The sequence below is a fragment of the Dicentrarchus labrax genome, unplaced genomic scaffold, assembly GCF_905237075.1.
Source record: "Dicentrarchus labrax unplaced genomic scaffold, dlabrax2021, whole genome shotgun sequence".
Classification (NCBI taxonomy): Eukaryota; Metazoa; Chordata; class Actinopteri; family Moronidae; genus Dicentrarchus; species Dicentrarchus labrax.
In genome coordinates, this window is record NW_026136710.1 from 15,596,412 (window position 1) to 15,609,226 (window position 12,815).

The 12,815-nt window shown below is 38.9% G+C and overlaps 1 protein-coding gene across 1 annotated transcript; it reads left to right on the top strand.

Moving 5' to 3' along the window:
- Positions 1-4,078: 4,078 nt before the first annotated feature.
- On the top strand, positions 4,079-12,783 carry LOC127370941 (low-density lipoprotein receptor-related protein 4-like). The gene is made up of 13 exons (XM_051413447.1): positions 4,079-4,388; positions 5,306-5,419; positions 5,705-5,824; positions 6,015-6,140; positions 6,583-6,786; positions 7,143-7,311; positions 7,518-7,686; positions 7,992-8,214; positions 8,344-8,463; positions 8,861-9,079; positions 9,447-9,758; positions 11,664-11,860; positions 12,676-12,783. The coding sequence occupies exons 1-13, from the start codon at positions 4,079-4,081 to the stop codon at positions 12,781-12,783; spliced, it is 2,391 nt and encodes a 796-aa protein (XP_051269407.1).
- The last annotated feature ends 32 nt before the right edge of the window (positions 12,784-12,815 follow it).

Sequence of the window (12,815 nt, forward strand, 5' to 3'; positions counted from 1 at the left end):
GTGTTGTCTCTTCCACAGGTAGATTCCAACTGACTGCCGGTGAGAAGCTGGGACTCGGTTATATACCCACACACCTCCATCCTGACGGCCTTTGAAGAGATCTGTCAAGTCGCGGATGGTTGAAGGGGGTGTGTGATCCACGGGAGCGCTCAAAGACTCAGATGTGACAGGGTCGTTGTGTATCGAAACCAATTGGCCTTTGTAGCGGCAGAGGTGTGAAAACTGTAAAAGCCCACCACTCTGATTGTTGTTGTTTTGTATATTAGAGATCCCTTTGATAAGAAGCCATGACAATAATATTAGTTAAGGAGATTAGGAGCTGCACAACTGCGCTGTGATTAATGGGGAAGCAACACGGGAGTTAATCAGAAAATGCACTTTGTGTAGCGCGTTAGGAGACAATATAACAGCTGGGGGCAGGTTAAGGTCAATATTTGACACAACTCTAATGCCGAAAAAAAACTTCCTATTTTCCATGTTGCATTTTAATTTTTAGTACTAGTAGCTATTAGTATTAGTAACTGACTGAAGAGGTAATACCGACATGATGGATCGATTGCGCATGTTCATACGTTCAGTTTAATATTTTACATTGAGAATATATATCAATATAGATAAATAAGAAATATATTCTCAATCTAAAATGTTAAACTGAACGTATGGACATGTGCAATTGATCTACCATGTCAGAATTACCTTTTCAGTCAGTTTAATGTTTTAGATTGAGAATATATATCAATATAGATACATGAATAACTATTGAACAAAGATTTGGAGACAATTTATTTGTCTTAAAAAAAAGGTGGTAAAGGTTTGCCTGTGTCAGATGATATATAACAACAATAATGAAATCCAGTTTTTAAAATGAACTGAACAGGGGAACATTTAAACATACGTGGATAAATAAGACATTATCATTAATAAACAAAGATAAACAAATATAATAATATAATATTATAAAAATAAGCTAAATGTTAGGATATTTCTTAAATAACAATATTTCTGTCTATCGTCCATCTTTGGTAAATGAATTATTTAAACATTAAACTCAGTAATGTATTCATGGAGCCAATCGCACCGATTTAATTGCTATTTACTAATCTGCAAATCAATGCTTAGGTGAGTTGTAAGAATCAAAACATTTGGACAGCTTCAATGAAAAGATGCAACATGACCAGAGTCTCTGATAGTTGACATTAATGACGGTGATGATCGTGGCCCATTCATAAGTCAAACTGCACACTTGACCTCAAAAGAAAGAAGAAAGAGATGATGGCCAGCTACAAAGCTTTGATTCTTCTTGAAGAGTATGATGTGTGAAAAGAATCAAACACAAGAAACAGTGCCATTAGTATTAAAGTCCACTTCTTTGTCCTGTTCTGTTTAAAGTCTTTATTGTGACTTTTGTTTAAACTATAATTTGGTGATTGCAACGGAAGTACAAAATATTCAACCTTAATTTAATCACTATTGTGAATGAATGAAATGAAGCAGCATTTTCAAACTTTGTGACGCCATGTTTGTGCTGTACATTTCAAATAATTAATAAATATATTTTAAGTAAAGTTACTTAAAAGTATGTTTTAAATTTATAAGCGAATTGTACTGAGGTCAGTGCCCCACTATGTACTGTAACAACAATATGCGTGGCACAATCGTGCACAATGCGCACAGTGGCCTGGCGCATGCTCTGTGTGTGTTTCACATTTAGTCACTAAATGTATTTAGTGACTAAATGTATGTATTTGACAACATTAGCTACTGATTCAGATTATTAATGTTCAATACAAAATATAAATCAACTGATAAATCGTGATGTATTATCCGGTACTGTATATTAAACTTTATCAGCTGCAACATTCGTGATGTTTAAATATTTATGCATCACGAATCATATTACTATGAATTGGGCCTATATATTTAGTAGCCTACTTTTACTGTAAATATATTTTGATGCTTATAGTACTTATGTAAGTCTACTTTAATGCCGCACTTGTACTTGTAACGGATTATTGTACAATGTGCTGTTGTTACTTTTACTTTTACTGTTTATAAAGCCAAGGCAATAATACAAGAACAATAGCCGTAATCCGTCCCGTGCGTAAAAGCGCAAAATCTATCCAAAATGCGCGTGGCCTTATCTCAGTCTCGCAGCAGCGTCACGCGCCGCTGCCGCTCTGCCACTGGACAAGAAACAGCACGTGCACAGCTTGCTCTCAGTCAAATCAATCACACTGCAGTCCGCGCTCGCGCCCACTCAACTGTCAGAAACATTAATGACATGTCAAATAAAAAGTGACCCTGTTTTTTTAGCCAGACTTTTAAATATACACGGTAAGGAAAGCTGGAAAGACAGATTCCCTACATAAATAAATAAATAAACAAACAATAACATTTAAAACACACACCCGATTAAACAAAGAAATAATGTATCCAATTGCTTATACGTTTTCCATACAATAGATTTTTATTGTTTGTGTGGTGACGGAAGCTGAGTGGTCAGTGTATGGTCGCACGCGCACCTGCATCAGTGGAAGCTAATAAAAGCATTTCCTCTCAGGTGACGCTGTTTGTCCCGATGAGCTGAGCGGGCCGATATGGACTTACACCAGTTCTTTTGTTTCATCCTTCTGGCCAGTCTGACCATTTCCCGAGGTAAACGTTCTTCTATATGGCGCTTAAGGCATCTGTGTAGTTTAATTCGAGTCAGTGTGTAACTTATAAAACAAACAAACAAACAAACATACAGGGCAGTTTTGTCATTTGCTTTAGATTTAAACATGAACGAGACAATATGGCGTCCATTCCACGAGTTCAGGGCCACGAGCTTTATTTTAATTTTAATGCAGTTCAGTCAGTTTTAACTTCATGAGAACAATAAGTACCTGCAAACTTGATTTTTTTTTTGCCTGTTTGTGTACCTGTTTATCATTAAAACATATTTGGGTCAAATTCATTTAAAAGTGGGTGAAAGGATGCAGTTGCATTTATTGACCTTAGCCAGGCTGGATCAAAATAGACCCAGTTTTTATTTGTCTATTTTAGCGTACTTTTCTTTGACATTTGACCATGTGCAATTGCATATCATCATTTTGAGGCATTGTGATCTGAGCCATGATCAAGAAACATCAATAGGATTTGTCATAGTTCCCTGTATTTTGAGCAAATTAAACGTTTTCTTGGGAACTTTATTCTACTACATTTTTATGTCCGTAGTTTTACACTATCGCTTGGTTCTCTCTTACTGTGTGGCTCCAGCTCACCATGCAAAGAAACCCAAGGCAAGATGGTGAAAGAATGCAGAATATTTGATGTCTTTGCAGCCTTTTTTCTGTTCGGTTGCATTTGGTCAGTTCGTTTTTGAAAAGTGCCACATGGCTGCCCATACCATTGAAGCTTACAGCAGGTACACATTTATTGACTGTTCAGCTCATATGCTGAAATCAACTTATTTGATCTAAAAAGGGGGTGTTTAATTTTAGACAAATTCATCCACTGTGTCTAACCCAGTGACGGGCAAATTGTATTTTCTAAGCCTTCGTCTTTGTACTTTGCCCTACTCTCTTTTTACATTTGTAGGATGCCGTCAAGGCCAGTGGCAGTGCGATGATGGAAACTGCATCCCTGATGTCTGGAGATGTGATGGTGATGGAGACTGTCTGGATGGATCTGATGAAATGGATTGCACTGGTGGGTATATTTCCTGTCTCTGTGCCAGTTATTGACACTTTGCACTAATAAACTGCTTTATTTTCATTCACAGTAGTTGTTTGTTTTCTTGTGAGTCTAAAATTGTTAACACCATTGTTACCTTTTATTAGAATTGGCAGCAATTAAAGCGGATTAATTTGTTTTTATAGTTTAATAAACTGCTTCACAGTAATGACAAAAGGTGCAAAATTAACACAACAAAAGCAAGAACACTGAGTTAACTATTGAGTTGATTGTATTGTGAAGCCACAAAATGTTAAGCATTGTCATATTACCACTGTTTGGTTGTGTTGATTCAAAGGTCAGTCTTTTTATAAGAGAAAACTACTTCTGATAGATATTTTAACAGAACACTTTTGTTTGTAAAATGAAACATAAACACTTCATGTGTCTTCCATATGCACCGTGTTTTGTTTTCTTCCTTCCAGCACTCCCAGGCTCTCCTGAGTGTCCGCCGGGTCAGTTTCCTTGTGTGGACTCTGTCGGCTGTGTGGATTCTTCGGCCCGCTGTGACGGACAAATCCAGTGTCCCACCGGCTCTGATGAGGAGAACTGTACAGCTACCCAGGACTGTTTGGAGTCTGACTGGACCTGTCGAAACCACATCTGTATCCCCACAGAGCTGCGCTGCAACGGACTGAATGACTGCCTGGACAACTCTGATGAAGAGGACTGTGGTGAGAAAGATGGGGGTGTTAAATGCTGAGCCACAGGAAAATGTAACTGTGCTGGCATCTACTGTAGCAATGCTGATAGTTTTGGCTTTATTTATCCAGGTATTGAAATAAACAATCTTTGAAATGTCTTACAACAATATGCGTTTAAACTGCATACCAATTTGCTTTGCCAAACATGTCTGAGGAAAACAAAATTAAGATAATATTGGGACTCACATCTTAAGACTTCTTCAAATAGAATATATCTTTCCATTCAAATATTTTTAAGTAATTGGGTAAATTTCTGCAAATCAGCTTACCTAAAAACATGGCGTTCCTAGTCTGTTGCATGCCACATTTTGGTCATCCATAGGAAAGTGTGGTCTCATCTTGAACCAGAGCATCTGCAGATGAATCCCATACCCGATGTTATGATCCACTAAAGTTGGGCATGATATGAGATGAATAAATCCCAGTTTCTGTTATCCTTGCTGCAATCTTGACTGTACAGAAGCCAGTATACTGGATCTGCTCAGCCTGGCAGATCTGCTCAGGGTCCTGCGCTCTAGTCTTTTCTTGTGTTTGGTTGCGTTTTACAATCTAGTCCTGAAGAAATGAAACAACAAATAAGTTTGATTGTCAACTTGAAATCACAGTATATATCCACAAATCAAATGAATGGTGACATTGATATTCTTAGAAATTACATTTTGAATTTTATTAATATTTTGTATTTATCAATGTTTTGACCATTATCATTCGATTAATAATCACCCCAACATGATCACAGAGACTGCGTGAACGGACTGTATGTGTGTGAGAGGCATGTGTTGAAAATATGAGTCGGTGTGAAAAGATGTTGGATCCATACAGCTGGTAACTCAGGGAAGGTATGAGAAACAGTTAAATGGTTAAGTCCTGATTTGTCTGTTTTACAGGTCTGTGTGGCAATGATGGCATACGGTGTCCTGAAGGGACATGTCTGTCTGCTGAACAGAGGTGTGACGGGCAGATTGACTGCTCAGATGGCAGTGATGAGCCCATAACATGTGGTAAGTTGTGCATATACATGCATGTACATATTACTAATCTAGTTAGGAAGCTCAAATGGAAAATTAGCTTTACTTTTCATGCCAAAATAAAAACTTGTAGAAGTTGTATTTGTTTTATTTTAATATGCTGTGATTTTGTATGGCTGCTGCCCTGGCCAGGTCTCTCTTGTTATTTTTGAGAGATTTTTTTTTTTTTATCTCAATGGGACTTCCTTATTGATTGAATAATGTGATAATAAATGCTATTACTGTACATTGTGCTGAGCCATATTGCACCTCCTGCAGGTCGTATTTGCTCTATGAACAATGGTGGCTGTAGCCATGTGTGTGTCGATGAAGCCTGGGGAGTTCTGTGTGCCTGTCCTGTCGGATATAAGCTCTCTCCCAATGGAGCGCTCTGCGAAGGTGCGTGGGGCATGGAAAAAATAACACACTATTCACTTTCCATTTTATTTTGGTGGGTAAGTTCCTTTTGTACCAGCCTGGACCCCTAACCCCCAGTTATAAAATTATGTTTTAAGATCTGTTTTTGATGCACAGCTCTTGCTTATTATGCTAAAACCCACTCTCTCACTCTTTCTCACTCTTTCTTCAGATTTGGATGAATGTGCCCCACCCTTTGCTCCCTGCCCACATCACTGCACTAACACCATCGGATCATACTATTGCCACTGCAGAGACGGATTCAAACTCAATGGAAGCTCCACATGTCTAGCTACAGGTAATCTCTGGATTTAGTTTCATCCTCTAAAAAAGATCAAACCCAACAACAAACATCATGAAGTGCCCTTGGGAAAAGATCAGTGACATGGTAATGGTCTTCTTTCATGTGGCCAAGCTCAAAAGCAATAACAGAAAGTTCAGAAAGATCAAAGACAGAACTTTAAATCAAGCAGGTTAATTGTTACTTGAAATGTTGGTTATACAGGGATGATATTAAATATTAAATGAGATGCAGAGTTTTTCTTTTGTCTGTCCACATATAGTTGGTGATTATTTTTGTTTTTTGGGAACTTTGTAACTTTCCACACTTGGAGTGAAATGTTAGGTTATTACTCCTGTCAGTGATTGAGGAATGTTGAACTAACAGTAAGTCAATCTTACTCCAATCCAAATATTCGGACTAACTACACCCTTCTTTCTGAATTCATAAATGTGTCCAGGTAATGCTATCAGATTGCTAACGGTGCAGAAGAGATCTATCAGTCTGTTGAATGTGAAGTCTCAACAGTTCGAAGTTATCCAGACTCTAGTGTCTGACCCAGTGGCTTTGACTTTTGATCTCACCCGTGGCTGGTTCTACTGGGCTGACAACCATGGCAGCATTTACAGAAGTGATGGAGAGCACAGCTCGACAATCTATACTGGTTAGTTTTTTTTTAATAAAAGTATTGGTCATACAGCTTGTTGTTTGTAATTGTGACAAGGTTTACATGTTGTATGACCCAATGACAAATGACTTCTTCTCTCTTAAAAATGTCCAGTTTAGCAACATTTTGATTTTAAAGCTGCACTTTGTCATTTAAACTAATAAACACTATATTTTTATGACATAAAAATCCCAAAGTGGAGCTATAAGAGATTCTGTAAATGATCACTTCTCTGCAGTGACTGATCTAAACTTAAGCGTGAAACGTAGAATTCAGATTCAAAACCCAACATTTCTGTAAAAGCTATTTCACACTTTGAATGTTTTTTTTGTTTTTTTTAAATCTTTTTACAGGGGAGCCTGGAATCAAGGGTCTAGCCTGTGATTGGCTAAATGGAAACCTATACTGGACCAATGAGAAGATGGCGTCAATCTACATGCAGGCAGCTGATGGGAAAAGTTACACTACTCTGTTGAGCAAAGACATCAGCCCATCAGAGTTGGTGCTTATATCTGTTGAGAGGTATGTTTGATTATTCTATCTGCTCCATAAAATGTAAAATATTTGTATTCAAAATGTTGTATTTATACAGTGTATGGAATCTGCAAAATGAAGTCATTATGCTGAAATGAGCTGTTAAATTTAATATACTTGGCACACACAAAAATCCAGAGACTATGATAAACTACTGTAATGCTTATTCAAATTCTCCACTCTCTGCCTCCCAGCTTGATGTTCTGGATCAACACCGGCCATGGGGACAGAGTGACAATAGAGAAGTCATGGATGGATGGGTCGGAAAGAAGCTCTCTGACTGCACTCACTGCTCAGTCTGCTCACAGCCTCACTGCTGACGTGGCTGCCAGGAGGCTGTACTGGATCAGCGTCTTCAAGAAGGTGAGTTAAGCAAAGAAATTTTGAATTTGTATTTGACAGTGCATCAAACACATTAGATTATGAGTTAAATTCATTATAAATCTGCCATATATAGATTTATAGTTCGTAATAGTCCTTTTTCACAGCTGACCATTATGGTCACGGAATCATGACCACAGTGTTGTTGAGAAATCACTTAACTTAATTGGCACGATGAGAAGAGAATATAAAACCATAACCTAAACACAGTTTGACACTGTCAGTCTGGATTAACCATTAGTTGGGGTTTATCGATCATACATTGAACATGAACTTATTTCATTCAGTCTATAGAGACGGTGAAGGTGGACGGGACGGGCCGTTACTCCTTCACAGGACTGTTCAACAGGAGGCCAGCTCTCAGTCTGGCTGTATTTGCAAGTTCGTTCTACTGGGTGGATGACAAAGGACTGTGGCAGGTTCCACAGAACCAACCGGACCAGAAGACATTTATCTGGAAAGCGGCACTGCCAGTTTTAGCAGTCTACCATGAGCTACAGCAGCCTAAAGGTACTTATTGGAACAGTAGTTTTAATCTTAATGCAACATGCTTGTTCATAACAGTATTTCTTTCTCTGAATTTCCACTGATGTTTGAGGTCATGGGTTATTTTTTGTTATATTTTTGTCTTGTTATCAGGTTCTTCTGCATGTGGAAAGACTCAATGTCACCTCTGCCAACTAACTAAAGGCAACCCTGTTGGATTTACCTGTGCTTGTCCAAACTCCAAAGTACTGTTGCTTGATGGGACATGTGAATGTAGGTTTACCATAACTTTACTTTGCTTGTGTTACAAGTGATTTCCCCCCCCCCCATTTTAAGGTCATGTAACATATTTGTAAATGATCCTACTGAAATTGTTAGTTTCTTAAACAAGGGCTCAAACTGATCTGTTTACAAGAGACAGCTGATTAAATCAACTTCCCTTTTTTATGGTCTAGAAGATTTTTTAAAAAAGTGTTATTTTAAATGCATTGCACTTAAAACTATACCATTGGTCTTTATTTTTAGTTTTTTCCCATGTCACAGATTATCTCTTGCTGTAATGGGAATAAAGATCATTTTCTCTGGTCCTTTTTATAACTTGTTAAGCACAAGGGCATCATAAATCCATTGTTTTTTTTTTTTTTTTTATTTCATTTGTTTTCTCCCACAGATCCAAGGTTTATATACGCTACCATTACCAACATCAACATGCTTGAGTTTAGAGCCAGAGAGTCCACTAAAATCCGTCTGTTTGACACTGATGATGGCATCCTGTCATTTGATCTGGACTGGTATAGAGACTGGCTGTACTGGGCTAACCAAACTGGCCACATCCAACGCACCAGTGTAACCCAGGTGAAGACTGAGGTGGTCCCAACCCCTTTGCCAGGTTAGTGCTTTAGATTTTCCTTGTCTTTTACAGACTTGGGTAACACGTTGCTGTTGTAGTGGAAATGAGAAAGCAATATTCACTGTATTATCACTAAAATGAGCTAACAATTTATTTATCAAGCTAAAATACTACACATTTTCTTCTTACAGTTTCTGGTTTATTCCTGAAATTGAATAGTTTGGGTATGAATTTAAGGACACAACTGTGGGTTCTTGTGATGAGCATTTTTCTCCATAAAATAAGAGATTACTTGTTAATGAAAATAATTACTTTCTAGTCAGTCAGTTTAGTATAAGCCATGAACCAACTTACTTAGTCACATTACAGCTGTCTTCACACTTCCTATATCTTTATTTCTTTGTAGTTTGTCTGATAAAAGTAGACCAGAGGAGAGGGAACCTATTTTGGGTGTCATGTGACCAACACAGCATTGGCACTGCTGCAGCCGACAATCGATATCCACAGCAGCTGTACCATACAACAAAGGAGATTCGAGACCTGTATCTGGACTGGTTGAGGGGAGGCATCGTGTGGCTGGAGGAAGAGCGAATCCTCACCATGAGCATGATGGGAGGCAAAGCCAAAGAGCTGCTGCACTTAGCAGAAGGAGGAGTGAGGGGGAACATCGCCTTCGACCTCAGGGCCAATAGTCTGCTCTGGAACTCAGAAAGGGCAGGTCTGTCACTTTGTAGATCAGAGTAATACAGTTTTGCTTCTCATGTTCAAATATCTCTCCAGCTGAAGCAATGAGAGTCGCTCTATGAAGTAGTGTTTTAGAAGATGAAGTGTACATATGAAACAAGATATTGGTACATCTGTCTAGAGAGAAGTTTTACCTTCAAGAACTATACAGTGTTAATTTCAATATGTGTTTTTGTATTACTGTAGTGCATGTACCTGCTACATATAATTGGGTACCTTGGGAACCTTTTAGAAAGAGTGCTTGTAGGCTTTAATCAAGTTCTTTTTTTTTACAGTTTAAATTTCATCAACAAAAATGATCAAATTTAATTTTTGTTAATGGTGTAGCAGTAAGAGCTGACAGGGTGTTCAGAATCTTTGGTTGTATTGATCAGTTTGAGGATTGTAATAAATAATTGAGTCACGTCTAGGGCTCTAACAGTCCAGAATTTTGAATCTGGGGATGATGAAATCTGGAGCCCGTATTTCCACAGTACAGACCTGTTGAATGAGTTTTGGATCTTGTACTCTTTTTTTTTTTTTTTTTTTTTTATTTTTTTTTGTATACAGGTTTGACAACAATGAGTTTGCTGCAGGAAAAAGACACCGAGCAGGTAGAAGATGGAACATTTCAGGCTCAATCGTAGCGGCATTTGAGCCTTTCCTGTTGTCCCTTTCTGATGATGTCATGACTTTGTGGGACCGGCGTGATGGAAGCGCCATCCAAGAGATGTCCGTGAAAGGTCATGTGTTGAGTGTAATCGTTGCACTCAAGGACATCCGTACAGGTCAGACCACGTTTATACAGATGCATGCTGTTTACTGTATATCCGATTAAGTAAAAGGTGGATCATAACTGGCTTATAGCAATTTGTGTTAGAGGGCATTTATATGGAAGCCACAGATTTTTACTTTTTCCATAGTGCCCAATACTCTAGTCTGCAATGAACCCTCTGTGCTGTGCCGACACACATCAGTCTGCCTCTCACAAGCCCAGCTGTGTGACGGGAAAAAAGACTGTCCTGATGGAGATGATGAGGATTTTTGTGTAACCACATGTCCATCTAAAGGTGAAGTATCAATATGACAAATTCACAAATTTGTTGGAATGGGCCACACAGCTCTGAAATACTGTGAGTAGTTAACATACTCACCACTGACTTGAGCTTTTCTTTTCTGTTTTAATTTCCAATCTTAGAGGATTTCAAGTGCAAGGATCGCAGGAGTTGTATTTCCAGGAATCTTGTTTGTGACGGTCGTTCTCATTGCCGTGACGGCTCAGATGAAGTTGACTGTCCGACTGTAGCTGCCTCTGCAGCTCGGGCAAATGTCCTGAAGTGTCGCACAGGCTCAATGCCATGTAAAGACGGCACAGAGTGTGTTTTATACAGCCACGTGTGTGATGGGGAAAAAGACTGCCGGGATGGATCAGATGAACTGGGATGTGGTGAGTTTCCAAAACTCAATTATTTGAAAAAATTGTAATGACAAAAGAAACATGTTAATTGGAGAAATACTGATTTAACGCTCCTATGTGGTTGAACTTGAACTGTGTTATTACTGTATCTTCAAGATGCCACAGAACAGACCACAACTCCAACAAAACCAAATAGTGATCCATCAAATGAAATGCCACCTGCTACCAAAGCTCCTGCTCTGACTGTGCCAGCCTGCAGCAGCCCATCTGTGCTCTGTCCCCATTCCTCCACTCACCTCTGCATTTCTCCAAGCCAGTTTTGCAATGGGCGTAAAGACTGTCCTGATGGCTTTGATGAACAAAACTGTGTGAAAAGATGTCCCTCAAGCGGTAAGCCTTGAATGTAGAGTTTGTATATATGATGCATTTGCCTGGGGAGTCAAGCTTAACAGATTGTCATTGTTTTCCATAATTTCCAACCAGACGACTTCCGCTGCAAAGACCGCCGAAACTGCGTCTCCAAGACACTGGTCTGTGACGGTCGCTCTCATTGCCACGATGGCTCAGATGAGGTCAACTGTCAGAGCATAGCTCTTCCTGCAGCTCGAACAGACATCCTGAAGTGTCGCATGGGCTCCAGACTGTGTCGAGACGGGACAGAATGTGTCCTCTTCAGTCACGTTTGTGATGGAGAGAGAGACTGCCGGGACAGATCAGATGAAGAAGGATGTGGTGAGTTTCTGTGCTTTTACACAGCAAGTGTAATAAATGCTTTGCAGATTAGCACAATCTGCTAGTAAAGAATGTGAGTTTACTGTAATATTTAAAAACTTTTACTTGTATCCTAAGTTGTCTTGTTTCTTACCTAAAATTGCCTGGCAAATTGGGTATATTCATTTCAATATAAGATAAATTGATGGTGATACTGGTGTCTTTTTAAAAAAAAAATTATTATTCAGTAGTTCTTATATGTCAATGATACCAGTGGCTTGTGATTGAGACTAGTAGAAATTTTGGATCTTAGGCGTATATATACATTTATGGTATTTATCACTGATCATCAATCATCTGACTAATGTAATTGTATGGCAAAGATAATTTGATGTTTTTTAAAATGGAACTTTAAACCTAATCTTACTGTTTATCAATTGTCAGATGCTGCACAGATTACCACTCCTATAGAAAACCTAAATGAATCCCCTTTACGTGTCAAACCCTTTACTGAGCCTGCCACCAAACTACCCTGCACCAGCCCTTCAGTTCTGTGTCCAGGTTCATCTTTCTGCATCAATCCAGCACAATTTTGTGACGGAAATAAAGACTGCCCAGATGGATCTGATGAGAACTGTGTGAAAAGATGCCCTGTGAAGAGTAAGTAGTCAGATTACGGGCTGAGACTTTTTTGATCTCAACCACACTGGAGAAGTGCAAAGTTACTATTTTCGTTGTGTTGTTTGATTTATTAAATGATTTATTGACTGATCAAATTCCTCAGCTGATTTTCTCTGCAAAGACCATCGGAGCTGCATCGCCAAGAGTCTGGTTTGTGACGGCCGCTCGCACTGCCATGATGGCTCAGATGAGGTTAACTGTCCGAGCGTAACTCCACCTGCAGTTCAGGCAAATGTTCTGAAG